This window comes from Xiphophorus maculatus, chromosome 11 (assembly GCF_002775205.1).
Source record: "Xiphophorus maculatus strain JP 163 A chromosome 11, X_maculatus-5.0-male, whole genome shotgun sequence".
NCBI lineage: Eukaryota > Metazoa > Chordata > Actinopteri > Cyprinodontiformes > Poeciliidae > Xiphophorus > Xiphophorus maculatus.
The window spans coordinates 4452309-4473936 of record NC_036453.1 but is presented as its reverse complement, the minus strand read 5'-3'; the positions used below and the strand labels follow the sequence as shown (position 1 = coordinate 4473936).

The window sequence follows — 21628 nt, the reverse complement described above, 5'->3', positions numbered from 1 at the left end:
ATTGAGAAATTGGTTATAACTTATAACATTTCAGAAAGGCAAATAAACCACAAAGGTTAGGACTTATAATAAACTAGAACTTGTTAAAAACACCAGTGTTCTACATACGATCTACTTGTTCTACAGAAAAAAAGAGAATAATTAATTGTGAGCTATTTTTAAAAGAAAGTAAAAGCACTCAGATATTGTTTGTATTAGATTCATTCTGTACAATATTTTCCAATTAGGTTCCAGCCCTTGCATTATTTTGATTTTGCCACTAGATGGTGCTTTCAGGTCCACAGTTAAAGCTAAGGCTGGGTCTCTTCTTTACAAGACTTATGCAGAGTTTTCTACATAAGTCTTGCAGAAAAACAAAATAGCAATAAAAAAGGCAATGAAGGTCTCTTGAAACAATGATTTACTCCAACATGTGTGTTTTGTTCACATCTGTGCAGTGAAGAGCAGACATGGCATTTTCTTCAAATACTTTGGCTACTAAGGGTATGTTTGTTTTGCTATAACTGGAAACATTTAGGTAATTACAAAAGCATAAAGTGCAACAATTAAATAAAAAAAAAAGTAAATTTATATATGTAAAATAAAAACATACAATGTTTAAAGTAATCACTTCACATTAAAACAATAAACGTTGGTTTATTTCTCTCAGGTACAGTGTCATACTAGTTATGATTTTTTAAAAATCCTTCAAATATGAGATACTTCCTCTAAAGACAATGATAATTTAAGAACTTTTGGTTTCACTCTTTAACTTTCATTTATACATTTTGTGTAAAAGACCCAAAATATTTGGGTGAATACAGGAAGGAAGTCTTGTCTGTATCTTCAACCTACAGTAAGAATCATCCTTCTCTCCCTTTACTACGCATTTCTGTTCAAAGGTCACATGGTCACTTTCTGCACATGTGCAATGAACATGCAGACACATAAACACAAGACTTAGCTCATGGTTAGAGTGATCACATTAATACTGCGCTGGTTTTAATCGGTCAAGTTTGTCACATTTAAGGTAGCTTGATTAGCATCAGCCTGGCTGTGCATCACCCTCTTCATCCCTTTCTTTTCTTTATCCTCTTTAATATGTGATCTCCTCATGCTTTCATCTGGCACACATTCTCCTGCCAAACAAGAGTTTTTCTTTTCTCCTCCAGTTCCTGTCAGTCTGTCTGTGTCGTCTAGGTCCCCTTCTTTGACTCCCACTCCTGAAAACAATGAGAAAGCAAATATCAGACACAGTCCTTGCACTGGCATGACAGCTACATCCCAGCTATTACGTTTAGTATGTGATGAATCTGAATTGTTCATAAATGTCAGATTTAGACTTTAGACAATGTTAACTCGACCAAAGATCAGTGTCATGGGTGTCCTCTGACACACACAGCCTCAGCAGGACGTACTTTACCTTTGCTTTCTGCATGACGTTCCCCCTGGAGGAAGCGTAAAGAGACGGGGGGCGTTTACGAAGCTCAGATGCTGAGTTGACGGGAGCGCTCTCGTTGTAAACCTTTTCAGCCTTATTTCTCTGAGTCTGTAATCAAACAGAAGCCCACATACAAAAACTTCATCAATGAGGCAAATACAATGTTTCACCAAGCATTACGAATGGCAGCGAAGCTAAGCTAAGATAAGCTAAGCTAAGCTAAGCTAAGCTGTGTATTGTTTAAGAGGAATTGCAGTAGTATTCCAATTCTAATTCAAAACTTGGAATTCTATATATTAAATATATAGTAGTCTGAAAGGGTGACTGATAAAATACTGTGTTTTCCACATGCAGAGGTATATTTCTTAAATATTACTCTTTGCGTTTACATGTTGAGAGATATAAAAAGCACTAACATACAAAATGTTAGCGTTTTTTAAATAGTACATTTAAAAAACACATACTTACATACTTCTTTTAAAAGAAGTATGTTGATGTGTGATATTCTTTCCTCATTGTATGACTTTTTTTAAAAGCAGTTCAGACTATTTAGTTTAAATCAATATTTAATTTCTAAATTAATGTTGAAGTTGTACAAATGATGTGCTGATTCCCACCTTGACGTTAACCTTTGTGTCCACAGGCGGACCCAGAGCTCCTCTAGCCAGTGATTTCTTCAGATTTTCTTTGACTTCTGTCAGCTGGAGCTCCAGCTCCACCCTCTCCTCCTCCTTTTGTTTGCACAGCGTCTCTATCTCAGCTAACCGCTTTTCCAAAGCATCACCTGCACACACACACACACGCTGAGAATTAGAGTCAATCCAAAGCAGGAGTCTAAGCAGTGCTGTCTGATGTCTGTCTGACCTGTGTCACTCTTCATTTGCTCCTTCACCTCCTTCTTCTCCCTACGGAGGGAGATCAGGGTGTTTCTCAGCTCCTCCTTTTGCTTCTCCAGCTCCTCTTTCTGCCTCAGGTATCGTCTGGCGTCTTCCTCTGCACGCATCTTCCCATAGCGCCCGTACGGATTTACATCTAAGGGGAAATAAATAAACAGGCATTTGAATAGACATAGCAATTCTGGTTATCAGTCAGCCAGCTGAATCAACTTATGATCTGGAGGAGAGAGCCAGCTGTGGCAACATTTTCTCCCATCAAATTTTTATGCAGTAAGGCCAATGAATTATGAAATGAAAGGTGACTCACTGGAGGCGTGCCTCTTGATGGTAGCCTGTTGTTCGGTTTTTTCTGAGTCCCTGCTGGAGAAGGAGGCATGACGTCTCACCTGACCTGTTTTGCTCTCGACATCTTCATCCTGCATTTTTTTTAAAAAGAAAAATAATTTTAGTGACCTTTCATGATGAGTTTTATTGTTTTTAGCTTACAGTGCAAAAACAAAGGACTTTTACCAACTGGAGAGAAACAAAGACCAACACAAACGCAATCAAAATGTATGATAAACCCAACAGCATTTGTCCTATTACAGATTTCCTCTGTTTTTTAAAGAAATAATTTTTAATAAAATTTAGTGTCAGACAGTCAGAATACGAGTAAATTAAAATGCAATCTTTAGATGTCCATTTCAACTATTAAGAGAAAATAAGTTATCTAAATAAGTATGAAAAGACGTAAAAGAGGTAATTATCATTAAACCAAGTTTCATTCTTTGAGACATTCAAAGGGGGACTTGCTGATGGCTTCCAGACTGTAGGTGCTGTTGAAGTTAACTAACGGTCAGACATTTTCTTTCAGGGTTTTATGGTACGGAGCAGAATTCATTGCTCCATCAATTCCAACTGGGACTTTGCTGCCTCAGCATCTTTACTTTACTTATGGTTAAAGTCTCTTACTGTGGTTTGATGGAGTCCCAAAGTCTGAGAAATTCCTTTGTCATTCTTTCCAGACAGATATACAGTACAGACCAAAAGTTTGGACACACCTTTTAATTCAATGTGTTCCCTTTATTTTCATGACTATTGACATTGTAGATTCACACTGAAGGCATCAAAACTATGAATAACACATGTGGAAATATGCACTAAACAAAAAAGTGTAAAACAACTGAAAATACCCCTTATATTCTAGTTTCTTCAAAGTAGCAACCTGATTGCTGCTTTGCACACACTCTGCATTTTCTTGATGAGCTTCAAGAGGTCGTCACCTGAAATGGCTTTCACTTCATAGGTCAACCTGCCCTGTCAGGTTAATAAGTGGGATTTCTTGCCTTATAAATAGTTATGAAAATAAAGAAAACCCATTGAATTAGAAGGTGTGTCCAAACTTTTGGTCTGTACTGTACGTCAGTGACAATGTTTTTCATCTGTATTTAAACTTCTTTTAAAGTCTTTTCTCCCCAATCATGATGTCAGACACGTTCAGTTTAAGTCTGACAGCAGTTTTGTCAGGGTAAGGCGAGTGAAACTCAGCTTCTCAAAAAATGTAGTTTATTTACAAAGGACTTTTTCAATAAAGGCCAGGTTGGTTTGAGAGATGTTTTAAAAAAAATCTCTATCGCCTGTTCAGATTATGTCATAAAAGCAATTTCATGTTGTCTCACCGCAATGCTTTCGTACACTTCGTCATACGTTCTGGAATCTATTGAAGCACTGCTGGAGGAAGTAGCAGTGGTAGTAGCCCACCTGCCAGAGGAAAGAATAGAGGAATAGTTAAAACTGAAGTTACACTCAAAGGAAAGGAAGTTCTTGGTAAGCGCATGCAGTAGCACACTGATAGAAGTGACTCACAAGAAGGAGTGTCTGGCAGCTTGCCGTATGTCGGTGAGTGTGTCCACATCGATGTAGTCGTAGTGCAGCTCTTCAGGGAGGGTGCCGCTACCGGTCTCGGCAAACAAAACGCCCAGCCAGCGGCCAAGATCTTCAGAGGAGCTCGCCTAATGGTTAGAAATATAAATATCCAACGAGGTGACATAATTTTCAAACATAAAAATAAATTGTTTTTAGCTGCTCTGTACACACACTAACTATATTTCTCATCTGGATCTTTGGTGATATGAGGAAAGTTGTGAAAAACCCATCAGTCCACCTACATATAAATTCCTATACCAGATGAAGCTGTTCGAGATGTTTAACAGCTGCTTCAGTGTAGAGAAAACAGAATTTCATGACTAATTTTACCAGATTCAACCAGCACCTAAAGCATAAATATGTCAGACCATTTTAACATGACATAAACAAAGCACCTAAAATAGCAAAACAAATGATGTCATTATAAATGTGTATGAATTAAACATGCTACATATAAAATTTTTATAAAAACACACTTAGAAAAGAGCAGCAGACTTTCCACCAAGATAAGCTGATAAGTCACTTGTGCACAATTCACTAATTATAAGGTAAGTTTCTCACTTAAGATTCATAAAATAAAACAGGTAAAAATATACAGCTCTGGAAAAAAGACCACTGAACTGAACCCCATTGAAAACCTCCTGGTTATACCACCAAATATCTGAACTCTGAACTCTTCCTGAGTTAAACTATTAGAATCGTTGTTTCCAAGTGAATATGAATTTGTTTTCTTTGCATTATTTGAAGTCTGAAAGCCCTGCACCCTTTTCATTACTTTGACCATTTCTTGTTTTCTGCTTTTTGCTTGAAATTTCAGTCATGTTGTCAGTAGTTCATAGAATAAAAAAACAATGTTCATTCTACTCAAACATATACCTATAAAAAGTAAAATCAGAGAAATTGATCATTTTGAGTGGTTTGTAAATTTTTAAAGAGTCGTTTATACGTAAATGCTGTTGTGTGTACAAATAAAAACCAAAACAAAATGGCCACCAGTTTGGCAGTATTTCAGATATAAAAAAAAAAGAATCAATAACTATCGACATCGACAGTTATCAATATGGACTGATATGAAACACTCATATCATGATAAGTTTATCAGCCATATCAGCCAGCCCTATTCCATCACATACAAGATAAGTAAAATCAATATCCCAAATATAAGCATTTTACCTCTAAAGCTGCAAGCTCATTGCCCGCTTGCATGATATGAAATGAGAAGGGATGTTTGGGTCCGAGGCCCCCAGGCACCACCTCTGCCCCTTTAAGAGGCACCACAATGACTGGAGGCTGCTGGTCCCCGGGATCCTTTTGCAGGTACAGATTTCCACCTCGGAGAACACACCAGCGCTCCTTCCAGCAGCCACTGAGACACACACTGAGATAACCTGTGGAGGGGTTGGGGAAAAGCAAGCAGACTTTGTGTCAGATAAGCCACATCTACCAGTTAATCTACGGCATCACATTGAAAATTCTCAGCACTTTCTAAGAATGTCTAGCTGTTCCTGAGACTATTGGCGGAAAGTGCTGAGCCACATTTTGGCTAATTTATCTCATGCATTTTTTTCAATTACAGTACAGTTTAGTCAATCAAAATTTTTGATTTCTTAAACCCCTTTTAATTAATTGTTTTTTTTTTACAAATGTAAATGTAAAGTCAAATCGTCAGTAAATGAGAATCGACCAGGCAATCATCTGGCATGCTGAGATTGTGTCCTCACCACAGCGGGGGTTGTCATGGTGCCCAGAAGATGAGGGAGGGTCTCCTGGTAACGGAGGCTTCTTTTTGGAGAAAGTGATGATCCGATTGATTTTCTTTCCCGCTGCTCGGCTCATCGACCCCGTCAGCTCTGAGAACGCGCCCCGCTTTCCTCTGTCTGAACACAAACATGTCACTCAATGATTATCAACTGTCATCAGTTTATATTAATATAACTCAAAACTTTCTGCATCAAAAATACAAAGAGATAACAATAAAATGTTGATAAGAATAATCAAGCTAATAGGAGAGTTTAATGTAAATCGAGCATTTTGGGAATATGTCTGATGAATTGAGACAATTCCAGTGTGTTTGCAAGTTTATTGTGAATGGACCAGGTGCAGCAGCATTCTGTTCGTCCAGCTTCCTATGATGTCAGTGAGAGACAATTAGAGGAAAAGAACAGGAAGGATGTCATATCTGCTCGTGTCTCGCTTCCTGTCTCTCCCTTTCTCTCCCTCATGTCTCTTCAGGCTCAGCGTTGCTCAATCAGTAAACAACACTGAAACAACATGACTTTGTTTGACTTATCCATCGTGTATATACTGGGTGTTTCCTTCCGAATTTAAAGGACAGAAAAACAAAAATATTTATTTTGCTGTTGATCAGTCCCTTGAAAGCATATGTGTGTTTCCTTATAACATTTTAGGTACTTGATTGCCCCACTCCTAGAAAGTAAGAAGTTTTGCTTCCTACAGTATAGTGTAGCTTTTAATCCTAAAAGGTATTAATTAAATTGTAATATTAAAAGGTTTTTATTAGCAACATAGACGGCTATGAGACTTACACTACTTTTTTATTTCTTTTAGATATAAATTATTTAATTAAACCCTCAGTGACACACTTTTGTTAAATATATTGAGAGGACGTTCTTGAATGAAGGACACTCACTGCAAGCTCCTCCCTCTGCTGCCCTCCAACCAATTAAAATCCAAAATACATTACCAAAGAAAGCAAGTAACCTTGTTTTCTCATTATCTGCAATCATGCGACTAGAGCATAAAAGCAATAGAAAACTTAATTAGGGTCCTTTTTGACAGATATATTATAATTTATTATCTTGTGTGCCATGAGCACTGTTGCCTTGGAGTGTGTGAAGATGTTTATGTAGGGGTAAATGACTGAATGTCATGTAAAGTGCTTTGGATTCCTCTATACTAGTTAAAGTGCCACACAAGTACAGGCCATTACTCTAAGATATGAGTGTGTGTGTGCTTGGTTATTTGTCTTCTGTTTCTCTGTGTTACAAAAAGGGTAGAATGGGACAAAAACTATGCCAATGGATCTATTAAACTGCTGAATTTAAATAAATATTGGTATTGCTACTAAAATAAGTCACTCAGATTTACATTAAATTAAAGGAAAAACCTTTTAGTATGTGTCACAAATGTGATATGTATGACAATATAGTGAGAAAGCAGCCTATAGAGTCACAGTGAATGGCGTCCAATATCTACATTTATCAACAGATGGTTAAAGGAAGCTGTTCCTCAACAAATTATATTCATTTTGTTGGCCATGATACAAAAACAGAATATGATGTTTGTTTTCATATGTCCATGTTTATTATTGGATCATTAATTTATGGTTGTGCTCCTTCAACAAAGTGAAGGAACTCCCAATAAAAGTACAACTTTAACCATCAAACATCTAATTTATGCTGGTGAATAGTGAACTTTATCCTTGACCACATTTCAGAAACAGAAGGAGGTAGATACTAACAAGATTAGAAAGTAGCAAAGCTTTGGAATTAAAGTGTGAAAATTTGGTTAATTCATTTTATTTAGCTTTTTTTTTTATTGCTAACAACATCTCTGTGGCAGAGGTAAGATAAAAGGTATGCCTCTAATTTTGTTTTTCAGAAACGTGCTCAAATATCACTCAAAACATGCTGCACTTTTTTCTTTTAAAATAAGCTGTGAAGACTTTACATTCCTGCTACTTTTCTAGCAACATGAAGTGATGCTCAAAAATATCTTTTAGACATTTAAAGTAAAACACACATAGATTATGAATCGAATGGTAAATCTAACTCAGATAGGTTATGTTTGTGATGTCGTACTGAGTGAGTCGGTGATGTCTCGTCCTGCTCCGTAAGCGTTGGACTGACTGTCTCCTATTGGACCGCTGTCTGAGTCCGATGTTTGTCTGTCTGACTGCAGCATCTGGGCAAAATAAAATAAATAAGAAAAATAATGAGGAAAGAAAAAAGAGAAGGAAAACCAATACATCAGTATGTATAGTTAACTCTGAGTGAACTATATGCATCATCCTGCCTTGCTCAGGATAGGAAACCTGAGGAAAATGACCAGCTCAGCAACCACAACATTGCTTCTTTATTGTGGACTAAAAACCAGAGGAACAACTGTGTTACTATTGGTGATATCATTTAAGTCCTAATTGTCATCACTAAGATGACAATATTTTTTTAGCTAAACAGGCTGAAGCGAAAGGTAATCACACAAAAGACCACAAACCTTATCGAGCTCCAGTTTCCTCTGTATTATTGGAGATGTTGATCCATTCAGTCCTTCTGTGTTATTACACTGACTGCCAACGTCATGAACCACCTGGACCAGTTAAAAAAGAAAATAACATTCACTTCTGGACACAAACTTGTGTGGGACCCAAAACATTATCATTGTCTTCTACTTGCTTTGACTTTTTCTCATCTGTCTAAGCAGAAGCAGTCGAACACAGAGAGCAAAGGTACCTTGAGCCACCGCTGGGCCTGCTCTTTACTCTGAACGGCCAGGACCAGAGCTTCACCTCCAGGTAAGGAGAAGCGCAGCTCGTGCCTCTTTTTCCGGCCTTCCTTTGGGACATAGATGACGTTGCAGAGGTTCAGGGGGAGCTCCGTGGTCGGTGACAACTCCTTTATACTTTTATAGCACTAAAACAAGGAAAAAAAAAATCAAGTTTTAGATTCAAATATAATAGTAAAGCATCTGCTTTTGTTTCAACCTTTGATAACCTAGATCATTATTGTTGTTTACCTGGAGTTTATTGTCTCTAACAACTACTAGCTGCTTTGTCCACTGGCCAAATCGCTTTTTTCGCATCAGGAAGGCACATATGTGGCAATCCCTGACCGGTTCATCAGGGCTTCCCTCAGCGGTCCACCTCTGAGAGGAGTTCCGTCCCTTGGCCTCCTCCTCCTCCTCTTCATAAGACTCGTAGGAGCTACTCAGCGCATCTGAGTCATTGTCTGTGCAAAAAAAACCCAAAAAACAAAGTCATTAATTCCTAAAAGATTTAATGAAACACTCTTAGTCATAAAGAAATTGACTTTTATAGCTGCCAGAATGATTAAAGACTGAATAAGCAGACTCACTGGATGTTTTAGAGGGCCCATTAATCCTGGTAGTGGGGTAGTTATTATCAGCATCTTCATAGTAGGCATCTTCAACAGAGTTTCTGGAATCTATAGGGGAGAGTTATTAGAATCCTGCACCTTTAACCTCCCTTGTAAAGATATGCTGGTTAATGTTAATTTATATTAGAAGGGCCTAAATGTGTATGGGTGTTCATACTTGTGGTGAAATACTGAGGAGAGGATCCAGGATCAAGAGGAACAGCTTCTTCATAGTAGTCATCAGGAAGTGGTGTTGCTGGCAAAGGCGGTGGTGTGTCTGTGGGTGTCTAAGGGTGAAATAAGGGAAATTCAAACTGAATTATGTTTGGAATGTCAGATGAATATCTGGTTTAATAAGAAAGGTGTCAAAAAACTTACTGATTTACTAGGCTGTGTTTTCTCCTCTTTGTCTTTGGGTTCTTTCTGCTCCACTGGAGATGCACTGAGCATGTGTAAATCACAATCTGAAGAAACAACAAGTGTTATGCTATTAAAATTTTTTTTAAGCACAATAACATGAAATATGACTTCTAAAATTTAACTAAACTGATTGAAAGATGTTTCAAAGATTTACGAACCAAAATCTTCAAACAGAGACGCGACAAAACTCGTGCCGTTCATGTAGACGTCTGAGCCATTGACTGTGGAAAGCACAAAACATGAGCAAGTATTATTTCAGCTTTTTGCAAGAACATAATCACCAGATTTAATGGATACAGAAAATTGAATCTGAAGAAAAAACTCTTTGCATTTCAGAAAAATGTAATTATGTGGAAACATCTGATTACAAGGAAGAGCAGTGGAGCTCTCAGTAAACAAAGATAAGTAAAGATGTACAATATGTATGGAAGACTAAAACCCAGATAGTGCATAGGCCCAGCAGACCCATTATTATTGTACTTGTCACCCATCAGGATATTTTGTTCATCGCCTTCCTTTGACCTTGTCTCATTATCCTCTTTTAACTCTGCATTTCATTATCCTCTTACATCAATCCTTTTATCCTCCCTCATTCCCTGCACTCTTCTAGATAAACACGTCCTGGCTTTAGAGACTACAGGGAGTATCATTGCTGCAAATGTGTTTTCAACAACTGCTTGTAGTCAGTATCCACAATCTGCACTGTTCTATTAAATCCTTTAAGCCTAATCTGCATAAGTTGAAAGATTTGACATTGTCTTGCAAAAGTATTGCTACCTGTTAAACTTTTCCTGTTTTTTTCCTATTTCATCCACAAACTTTATTGAATTTTATTGGAGTTTATGTGATAGACCAACACTAAGTGAAACCTAATTGTAAAGAGAAAGAAGAAAAAAATCAAATATGGTTTTGTTTGAATAAAATCGGAAGTGTGGCGTGAATTCCCTTTTAATCTGGAACCCCAATAACATCTAATGCCAAAATCACCTAATTCGTATGTAAAGTTCAGATGTGTGTGAATTAAGCTCAATATTAATCCAGCTGTTTGTTAGAACCCATTAGTAAACAAATATTTCCATAAAGACACAGATCAGCACAGATCAGGCATAAAGCTGCGGAGAAGTTTAAAGCAGTGTTTGGTTAACTACTATCCCAAACTTTAAACAAACAACAATAGACATGTCCAGTTCTAAATTTGTGGAAAAACATATAAATAACTATTCAGTTGTAATTGAACATAATGTGGGTCAACAAATTATTTATTTATGAGTGAGTAAAAATAACCTGCCAAACATTTCTGATTTTTATAAGAAAGGTTTTGGAAAACACTATTTTCTTGCCACTACATATCTGCACTTCACCTGACTGAATGGTAACCCTACTTCTGTCAGTATGCTACAGGGCTGGTTCCACAATGTAGCTTACCAACATCCGTGTGTGTCTGACTGTATTATGAAGCATTTTGGAGTTCTCTGACTTTATAAAGTGCTTTACAAGTACAGGTTATTTACCGTTTATGGCACCAAGCTTTCCCTAGGGGTCTGGCATGACACAAAGATAAACATGTGGAAAAGAACCAGATAGTAGCTGTTAAGTAAGAGAAGAATCTATGATGCCAGGGGCTTGTTTCTAATCCAGATGATCTGGAAACTTTGCAACAGTTCACAAAAATAAGCACTGCTTGAGGTATCAAGATATTCTAAATAAAAATCCTGTTTTCTCTGCAAGTAAATGAATAAAGGGTCATCATTGGGTCTCTTAAAGTCAAAATAACCAGAAATTGGTTCACAAGACACATGATCAGTTTTTATATAAGACAGAACCTTGGACTGTAGATCATAGAGAGAGATTGTGCAAATGGAATAGTATCTCTCTCTCTCTAATATCGAATATACCTCTCTTTGCATGTTTCAATCTATATATTGGCAAAAAGGAAGCTATACAGAATATAATAAATGGGTGGGCCATATTTCAATGTAAAAAAACATGAATTCCTTAAAGGACCATGGATTGTTTTCCCCACTGAATAAATGTAACCAAGCTTAATGGTGGATTTCATCAAATTTTCAGTCTAAGATATGCATTAAACATTAACTGAATGCAGTTTATACATATTTAAAAGATGTGCCTATTGGATTGTTGTACGTTAATATTATATGAAATGCGTCAAAGTTTGAGGCTTTATTGAGTACCTGACAGCTGAAGAGAGTCCAGGATGTTGCGTACGGAAGCCATCTTGTTGGCAGTATCTGGACTAACCGTCTCCTGGTCCAACATCTTCAGCAGAGAGTTGAGTTCATTCACAAGGCGCTCCATCACCACTGGAAACCAGCAAAAATATTTTTTATTGTTTGTTCAAATCAGTTGAAGCTTACAACAAACCAGTATGCCAGGCTCCTGACATAGATGAAATATGTAGCACCAAGTGCATTAAATACCAACTTAACACATGGATATAAGGCAAGTCATGGAAACTGGCACAGACCAAAGGGCACGAACTCAGGAGCGGCTGCTGCAACAGCTGACTGGGATGAGATATGAAACATCCTTACATATCACACACTAACAGACAGCCTGGAATATTTAGCGCTTTCTCTAAAAAAAGAGCAGTTTTTACGTTCAGCTCCAACATCCTGTGTGAGTCCGAGTGTGTGTGGATGTGTTTGTGCAATTTGTTGACCTTGACATTGTTCCAAATATCCTGACACACACTCACACATCCTGCCTGTTCAGAGACAACAAAGAGAGGAGAGGAGGGAAGAAGTTTTGGAGAGAAAAGAAGGTAGGTGGGGAGGTCAGCGGGCTTCCTTCCCTGAAGGAAATCGAGCCAGAGAAAAGGAGAAAATTCACAAGTATCTACAATGGTTCTTAGGTCTGTAAACTCTGCAATGAAGTAATTGTGATCCAAGCTCAAAGTCTGCATTTTTCTACTAACTCTTAACAATGAGCAAATGTGCATAAAGTTTAACTGAGATTGTTCTTTGGTTATGAAATGTCCCCCCTTTTCAGTGACACATCACTTATTTGACACATATTTTTATAAAAGTAAGCAGCTTCTTCTCTTCTCTGATTCTCTGAGGCATGACTCTTGCTTCTTACTTCTAATCAGTCTTCACTGTGGAGGAAGTTTGTTTAACTTTTCTTTGTAGAACTGTTTTAATTCAGCTGCATCAGAGGGTTTTCATACATGGTTAGCCTTTGCAATGTTATCTAAATTAAATTAAAGTCCAGACTTTGACTAGGGCACTCTGAAACCTATTTTTGTTGGAAATCCGGAAGTTGCTGTGTACTTTGAATCACTGTCCTGTCATATAAACTAAGTGGGCTTCTCCTTCAGGGCTTTCTGATGCAGAATTAATGGTTCCATCAATTATGGCACCGCCTCGAGTTCCCAAAAAACAAAATAGTAACACAACATCACACTACCAACATGTCTGATTGCAGGTATGATGCTATTTTCCTCAGATGCTTTGTTCGTTTTAAGCAGATATTAAGGTGCAACAACTTCCCAGGAGGATTGATGTTTGTCCTGATGTTCTTTTGCAAAATGTGAGATGAATGTGTTCTTTTCGGTCAGGGGTGGTTTTGGGCTTAGATCTCTCAGATTCAGCCTGTCCTTTTCTTTTTGTTGAATGCTGACACTGACCATGACTGAATCATATGAGGCTTGCATAGTTTTAGCTGTTAAGGCATTTTTTAAAATCATCTTCAGTCTCTTCATTTTGGTTTTCTCTGTGGATAACAGATCTCGCTGTGCTTCAGTTGAATCTCAACACAAATTGCATTGTGACCCTTTCCAGAATAAAAGACTGTAAAAGACTTTGTACTTTAATGTCTTAAGACCTGACCTTCCCTTTAAGATCTGTTAGCCTACTTTACGATGTCAGAAAAAAAAGATTTTTGGCATTGATACTAAAATTTTTATAAATTCAATGACATTTTTGGATACATGGAGGAAAATCAAAAAGGCCCCATCTAGTCTAAATATTTGTTTTACTAAAACAGATTCTCAGATTCATTGTTGTGAAACTCAAATATCAACTTTGACTCAATTTGTTTCAACACTCAGGAACTTTAACACATTTGACAGTAATAATAATTTGTTACATGTACAGTACAGTGAGAAAACTAGAAAGTTTGCCACTTCAGTCTGATAAAATGTAGCAGCAAAAAATTTAATAAAATGAAAATATAGCCATTCTTTGACAGAAAGCAGTTGCAAGAGTGAGGCTCATCTGAGATGAAAATATTCCTGTTTAATTTTCCCAGAGAGTGAGAAAAAAGCCTTCACTCTTCCCCAAACCCTCTCCCACTCCCCCAACTCCAACAATACTCTATTGTCTCCGCAAGGGCCAAAATTAGATCACCACAGAACTCTGCAAGACCAGAGCGCACAATTACATTGTCAGAGACAGAGAGTGTAACAAAAAACATAACAAGAACAAACAGTCACACACAGTGTAAGAGGGGTGTGGTGCAACACAGCTGCGCCGTCTCGATTCCCGGGCATTCAGGGTTAAAGGATATATCTCCAGCAGCTGTTTGGTTGTGTGTGTGTGCGTGTGTGTGTGTGCGCAGCTGTGGTTTCCTGTCTTAGTTGTCGACAGAAGCGTCTCCCCACTCCTTCCTGATTTCCAATCTCTCCACGATCCTCCAATGAACTCTCCTCACCTCCTCTTTCTGTACGTCTCACTTTCCTCTTTTCCATTTCGCTCCATCTTGCTGTTTCTGGTTCAACATCTTCTATTGTTTTTGGTCTCTCTCAGCTTTTTCCTTATGAACTTGAGAACTTTTCAAGCAAAAACTTACAGATCTGAATTTGGTAGTATTTTCCAAACGACAATTTAAACTAATGATGAATTTGAAAATATCCTTTAAAAATGATAATGATGCTTGCAGCTTGGAGGACAGCATACAACATTGTACTTTTTTATGTGGACCCTGACTTTGCAGTTATCCAACCAAAGAGACAGAGAATTTTATTTTGAAGGGAATGGATAAGTTGTAATTTAAAATACTAAGATAATCATGTTTTCATCACACCTTATATCCATCAGTAATGTGCATATGAGTAATTTTGCAATATTCTAATGTACAAAATATAGATTCTGCAAGAATCTGCAAAACTTTAGCTGAAAAGCCCAAATGACTAACACTGCTGATTGTTAGTTGAGGTTCAGGTTTTCAGTAGGTTATTTGGCAACAACTCAGCATACAATAAAACCACATATTTCTATTCCCTTTAAAAGAAGATTACCTGACAATAAATTTCTTTCTTTAGTTTAAATCAGGTAGGATGATCAAAATTGCAAGAATAGTGAGATAGACGTTTTCATTTTATTTTTGAAAAGCAGAAGTTCACATATTGCCCAAGTTCTTGGTATAATTGACTTTTAAACAAACAAACATTTTACAAGCTTCTGTTAATTTGTTGGATTTTGTCTCTTTCTTCCAGACAGAACTGCTGTAACTGAGTAAGGTTTGTGTGCCGCCTATCTAACTCCACCCAGATATTTTCTATTGCACTGAGATGAGAGCTTTGAGATGGTCACACCAAAACTTTGACTTTATTTTGGATAAGGCACTTTCTCTCTAATCTGGTAGTAAGTTGAGGGTCAGTGTCCATCTGAAAAGTAGATTTTCACCAAAGCTTCCACTTTCCGTTTGATATTTTATCCCCTTATTCAGGCCTTCCTCCAGCAAAACATTCACACTGCATGAAGCTGCTACCGCCATACTTCACAAGTAGTGTGGCTTGGCTTGGTAGCTTCCCCTCTTTTCCCTGGAAATATAACAACAGTTATTATGGCCAAACATTTTAATTTTAGTTTAATCAGACCACAGACTACGTCTTTGTCCCTGTGTTCATTTGCATTATGTTGCTATTAGAGTAACGTCATCTTCCATGCTGAATGGTAAAACAGAAGAAGTTTATTCTGATTTGATGTCAGACAGTAAGAAAAAAATGTTACATGCCTTTGTATGTAAACATTTGGTTTCATCCTTATTCTGAAGAGTATCTTCTAGCTTAAAGCTGCAGTGTTATACTTTATAAAAAATGTCATTTTTACATATTTGTTAAAATTATAATTATGTCATAATAATATATGAAAAAAAAATCAAGCTGCTCTGTTTTCTCCCAGTGCTCCCAATACTAACTGCAGTCAGAAAAAAAAATCAGAGCCAAGAGGAGGGTCTTAGCGCTGTCAATCACTCCTGCACTCACTCCTTCACCTTGCTCTCCACTGTACTACCGCTGGTTCACCACAGCATAGCTTGCCACTAATGCTAAGGCTAGTTAGCATGGTCACCAATGATGACAGATAAATGGTTTTCATGGAACGGTAAGTTTTTCCTCCTGCTGGCTCTGATTGGTTGGTTTTGTCAAGGAGTCATACATTTCTTCAAACTCCAGTAGTAGTTCAAGGAGCGGGTGGAGGAGATCAATCTTTTCACAGATTATCTGTCTAATATTAAACTATCACCACATGGTGACAGTTTTAACAAATATGAAAAAGTTAAGTTATTCTTCCGCTCTCCATTCATTGCTGTGGCGGGCACCACTTAAAATGACTCAGTGTTATCAGTCAACAACGGGTAAACAAACCAGCTGTAAACTGATGGCAGAGTCTCTGGTCTATGTTTTGTTTGTCAGAATCCGACTCCGTGCAGTCAAGGCCAGTTCTCTCAAGGGAACGAAGGGTTTAGAGGCTGAGAATCAGCTGTTCTGCAGGCTTGTGGCTGCTCTCACCCACAGAGGGATCTTTGTTACCCCCCATTCCTCAGACACACACATCCACACAAACACACACATGCCTTACATTTCCTTTTCTAGTCCTTTTTTTGTTACTAGCTGCTCAATTATTTCACTAAGAGGAAGCACACTCCCACCCCCATTAATCTGTCTTTTATAGTGCTGTCCAAAAGTGTTCACACCCCTTGAACGTTTCGCATTTTATCATGTTACATTAAATAACAATATTTTGCGGGGAATTTATGAGGCACACAAAAAATAAACCATATTACACAATTGTGATGTGAAGTTGAAAGGAGGAATTTTTAAAATCTTCTACAACTAAAAATTCAAAAAAGTGTGATGTGAACTAAAACCAGCTCTCTGACACCGCTACATAAAATCTACTCCAATCAGCTTCCTCTTGAAGTCCACCCATGCCATGTGTAATTTAATCTAATCCACTTGTTCTGTGAATCTCATAGGTTTGTTACAGAACATTAGTAAACAAACAGCATCATAAAGATGCTGTTTATAATCAGGAATTAAGTTATGGATATGTCCACAGAAGAGTTAGGTTCTAAAACAAAATATGAAGCTTGGAATATTTGACAGAACATTACTGATCTGAAAATGAAGAGTTTCGCCAAACCGCAAACCAGCTGAGAGGTTTTTCTTTAGTTGTATTGGAAAATCTAGTGAATGCTCAAAGGAAGACAAATGGATCTAAACACAAGTCAATCATAGTGAACTTGTTTGAAACTGCAAAAGATGAGGAGCTGGAAGCAGAGGTTTGTCCTCTGGTTGCCAGAGCAACAATAAGATGCTTATATAAAATACTTTTAAATGTTAGAACAGACAATTAAGCCCAGATCTAAATCTGAAAATTCACAGACAGCTTCCATGAAATTAGACTAAGTTTGAGCTTTTTTATATACATCTTATAAAATTTTTATAAAACATTCACGTCTTCATATGTACAATGCTGGCAGAAACATAACAAAATGACCCACAGATTTAACTGAAGTAAAAGGTAGTTTCAGAGAATATTACTTTGCTGGCACTGAACGCAAATTTAAACACTTAAGATTGTCATTTGAAAAAATTCACTGTTCTTTTACATGAACAATGTAATGTTGATCAATCAGATAAAAGCTCAAAGCTAATGATGTTCATGGTTGTAACATGACAAAATAAAAGGAAAGTTCATAACAAATCTGTTTGCATATTGTAAACAGTCACAGCAGTGCAAGTTAAAACCGATCTGTGTGTTTCCAGAAAGTCTTCCTGACGAAGGCTGGTCATGAGATCTGGGCCATGCGACTATCATTTGAACTGATTTAATGTGTTTGGTTATAGCCGAGGACAAAATAGCTACTGCCGCTGCTGTTTATCTCACCACAGAGAAAATACACACTCTGTCCTCCTAACCTTAGGGTTTAACTCTCATTCATGACAGGTCCAACCCATCAGTCAACTCGCATCCAAGGGTAAACTGAAACTTTTCTTCTCATATCAAAACACTCCCTCCTTGTTAGAACTTTTCTTCAGAGTAAAATACAACCATTAAATGATTTGAAATGAAATATTTGGCTGCTTGTAGAAGATATGAGGATTAGGATTTAAAGAAATGTTTTGTGTAAAGATAAATATCAAAGGCCTACGAGGCTTTGGTCAACAAACATCAACCTGTTCCTGCTTGCCTCACTGTCAAAAGCTTCAAGAAGCTCTTCCAGATTCAAAACCTTCTCCATCACGCCTGTCCCCCCCCCCCCCCCCCCCCCCCTCCCCATGCCGCCCCCTCTTAAATCTTTCCCTTTTAACTCCTATCCACCAATCTGATTCTTGTCTCTTCCCCTGACACCCATCCTCTTCAGAGGGAGGTCAGAGTTCAAGGCTCAGCAGCTCCCTCAAGAGACAAAAGTCTGTTTCAATAATTTAGCGTCCCATTTTTCATATTTTGATGACAACAGTCCATGTTGTGACTGTTCGCCTAGGGGTTAGCATTTAGACAGACACTTTAAAAAGCCCATAATCACGCTGGCAAGATCTGTAAAGAGAAACAGCTGTGGGAAAACAGTGGAGGAATTCACTTTTTCACATTCTTGTAGTATCTTATCACACTCTGAAGATGGTAAATGGTGTCCCGAAAAATACAAATGTATGACAAAGACCAAACAAGTAAGCTTAATTTTAAACCCACGCTGATACAGAGCTGTGTTTTCAACAAATAAACAGCCAATATTTTGATTTCTCTATGCAATTTTTGCAACTTTCTTAGAAAAAGCTTGCAATTTCTGCATGCTTCCATTCAATCCCACATTTTATTCATAAGCCTTTCTCTGTTAAGAATAGCTGCAGTTCGTACTTTCTCTTCAATAACAAGTGTCAAACAAAAGCACCCAGAATAATGTCATGCCTGTCAAACATCAAGCAAAGTGACACAAAAGCCAAATGAAAATGCTGGAAATAGAAAGCAAATAGGACAATAAAAATTCCAGCATTGAAACAATCAGTATTTCAATATTTACATTCTTGTGGCAGTTTTGTGCTTTCTAGATTCCATCATTTACTCAGTGAATCTCTTTCAATTGTGTTCAGATTGCTCAGTTTTTATGCATGCTTTGAATCCGATTATGAAATATAATAATTTAAAATCTTACAGCCGCATTAAGATGACCTATGTTTAAAATTACAATTGAGGAAATTACATAACTCAAATGACTGTGTAATATGTTTATAAAGGGGTATTCTTAAGACTATTATTTTGTATTGTAAGTAATTCCTGTGTGTTAAGATTGAAGGGAATTATTGGTGTTTGTTCTGCTGTTGTATAGCTCATTTTTTAAACTTACACAAGATGATATTACAGTTTAATGGTCCATTGACTTGCAAAAGTAATCATCTTCTGTAAACCTTTACACATATAATCACATTAAAACCACAACATTTTGGGTATTTAAAAGGATTTTGTGTAAAAGACTAACACGAACCGGCAAATAAGAAATTAAAGGAAATGATGCGCATCTAAATCTAACTTTATAACTTAACTAGCACTCCACATCAGCATGAACACACCATCCCCATTGTGAAGCATGGTGGTGGCAGCATCATATTGTGGGTACCTTCTTTTGTTACACAGTTAAGCTACTTCACCTTCCAGACAATTGACACTGATTACATACACATTTCACCTTTTTCAGATTGTTTATCATAAAAATCCATCATTTCACTTCACATTTATACACTGCCTTGTCTATAAAGTTCACTTTTGTGTTTTGTATTTAACCTGCTTGATTTTTATGTATATATGCACAACTATTTGAAAACAAATATCTTGAAAATAAGAACAAGCTTTCAGTGAGCTGTGCAGCCCGATTTATTTACAGACCTGCCATAGTTACTGCAAGATTTAAAGGTTTTTTTGTATGAATGAAGACAACTTCCTTGATAAGGAACGTTTTACAAAGTACACACACACTAATACTTATATATAAGCGATGAAACTGAAAAGTTAATCTCTTGTAAATTCTGTGCATACACAGAATCTTAGGAGCAAAAGGACATAAATACAACAGGGGCCAACACCCTTCTTAGTCTAAGTTTGTATAAAATAACAAAATATTATTTAATACAGCAGCACAGAACTGTTACACTAGTAAAAACTTTGCAACTTCTGTTTTAAATGTTTGGAATCTTAATTCTCAATAAGTCATAATCCTATTAACACATTTGGCCAGTAAGAATACCACTGTGTGGAGACTTTTTATTTCATTGCTTTCTATAAAGAATTTCTCATTGATTCACTTTAAATAACCACTCTTGTCCTTATCTTTAAAACTTAGATGACTTCTACTTGGAGTCCCGGAGAGCAGCTTCCTGTCCACATCCCTGCTCAGACAGAGCAGCCATTCAGCAGCCGCTTCTCCTCCAGCGGCGCACAGCACAACAGGGCAGTCCTCTGTTGGTATCAGCTTGCATCACTCTACCTGGGGATACCTCCTCCGTATACACACACACTTTCACTAACCGGCGCGTGGCTGCATGACGTCACTCTTACCTACTACAACATCATGAGCCGGGCACGAGGGCACGATTTGCTGCATTTGAAAAACTATGCGCATGTCCATTCTCCTTTGTTAAGAATTGCTTCACTTTAAATTATTTGTTTTATCACTCACAGACCATATGTAAATTCACCGGTCTATTGCCGCATATTTAATAAGTACTTCCCCAGTTCTGATTACTTTTATTTTTTATTTGTTAAAAATTACTCCTCATTGTTGTTGGCTGAAAAAAAGTTATGATTCCTCCCGTTCATGTTGGGATAAAGAGTTGCTGCTACTCACCACTCTGCCGTTTGGAGTCCATGTCGCTTGAAAAACGCTTAAATCTCCGAACTGGTTCCCAGTTATAATCCTTCTGACATTTTATTTGAAACTGTCTCAAACATGTGAGACGTGTTTCTCCGGTGAAACAGCGGGTCTCTGTGAGTCACAGTGACCGCCGTGGTTTACAGCGCGACTCCAGTGGACGCGTCCGTCAGTACTCCGCTGGGTCCTAGCGCCTGCGCAGGCAGACGGGAGGAGAGTCACATTTCTGCCACACTGGTCCTATTTGGGGAGATGTAATCCCTGAAACCCGCCAAATGATTAGCTAATTATCTCCATATAGTAGGATGGTGTTCCCAACCCACATTCAGTTACCGCTTCAGTTAAACCATTGCCTTTTAATTAATTCAGAGGTTTTACTTCACTCAAATACTGCGTAATAATTAACATTTTTGTGCAAAATAAAAACAAGAAGTGTTGGAATACAACTTCTAGTACTCAGCAGCTGTCAGCAGTTATATGAATTTTACAAATTCCCTTTGATATGGTATAATTCTGCACTGGGACACATTTTGAAACCAGATGTTTGCACTTAGAATCACACACATGACTTTTATACAAAATTTTCTCACAGCCTGACAGTAAGTCAAACTAAACTGTTTCTGTGTGTGAATCAGCTAGGATTCTGAAAAAACAAACAAACAAAAAAAAACACTTTTTGCTAAATGTCAGGTTTTTTACTCTCCTGCAAATTTAGACATTTCCATATGTTTCCTTAGGGGAAAAAATATTTTGGGTTTTCTTCCAGT

At 37.4% G+C, this 21628-nt stretch overlaps 1 protein-coding gene across 1 annotated transcript; it reads right to left on the bottom strand.

Moving 5' to 3' along the window:
* Window positions 1-382: 382 nt before the first annotated feature.
* LOC102233413 (actin filament-associated protein 1-like 1) lies at window positions 383-20981 on the bottom strand. Its single transcript, XM_023341739.1, has 19 exons — window positions 20838-20981; window positions 11948-12076; window positions 9914-9976; window positions 9714-9799; window positions 9514-9622; window positions 9315-9404; window positions 8977-9188; window positions 8694-8873; window positions 8458-8550; window positions 8043-8145; window positions 5943-6098; window positions 5395-5609; window positions 4162-4307; window positions 3975-4056; window positions 2624-2732; window positions 2285-2452; window positions 2038-2204; window positions 1403-1528; window positions 383-1202 (listed from the first exon to the last, which is right to left on the bottom strand). Exons 1-19 carry the CDS (start codon window positions 20857-20859, stop codon window positions 1176-1178), a joined length of 2283 nt encoding a protein of 760 aa, XP_023197507.1. The 5' UTR covers window positions 20860-20981; the 3' UTR covers window positions 383-1175.
* Between the last annotated feature and the right edge of the window lie 647 nt (window positions 20982-21628).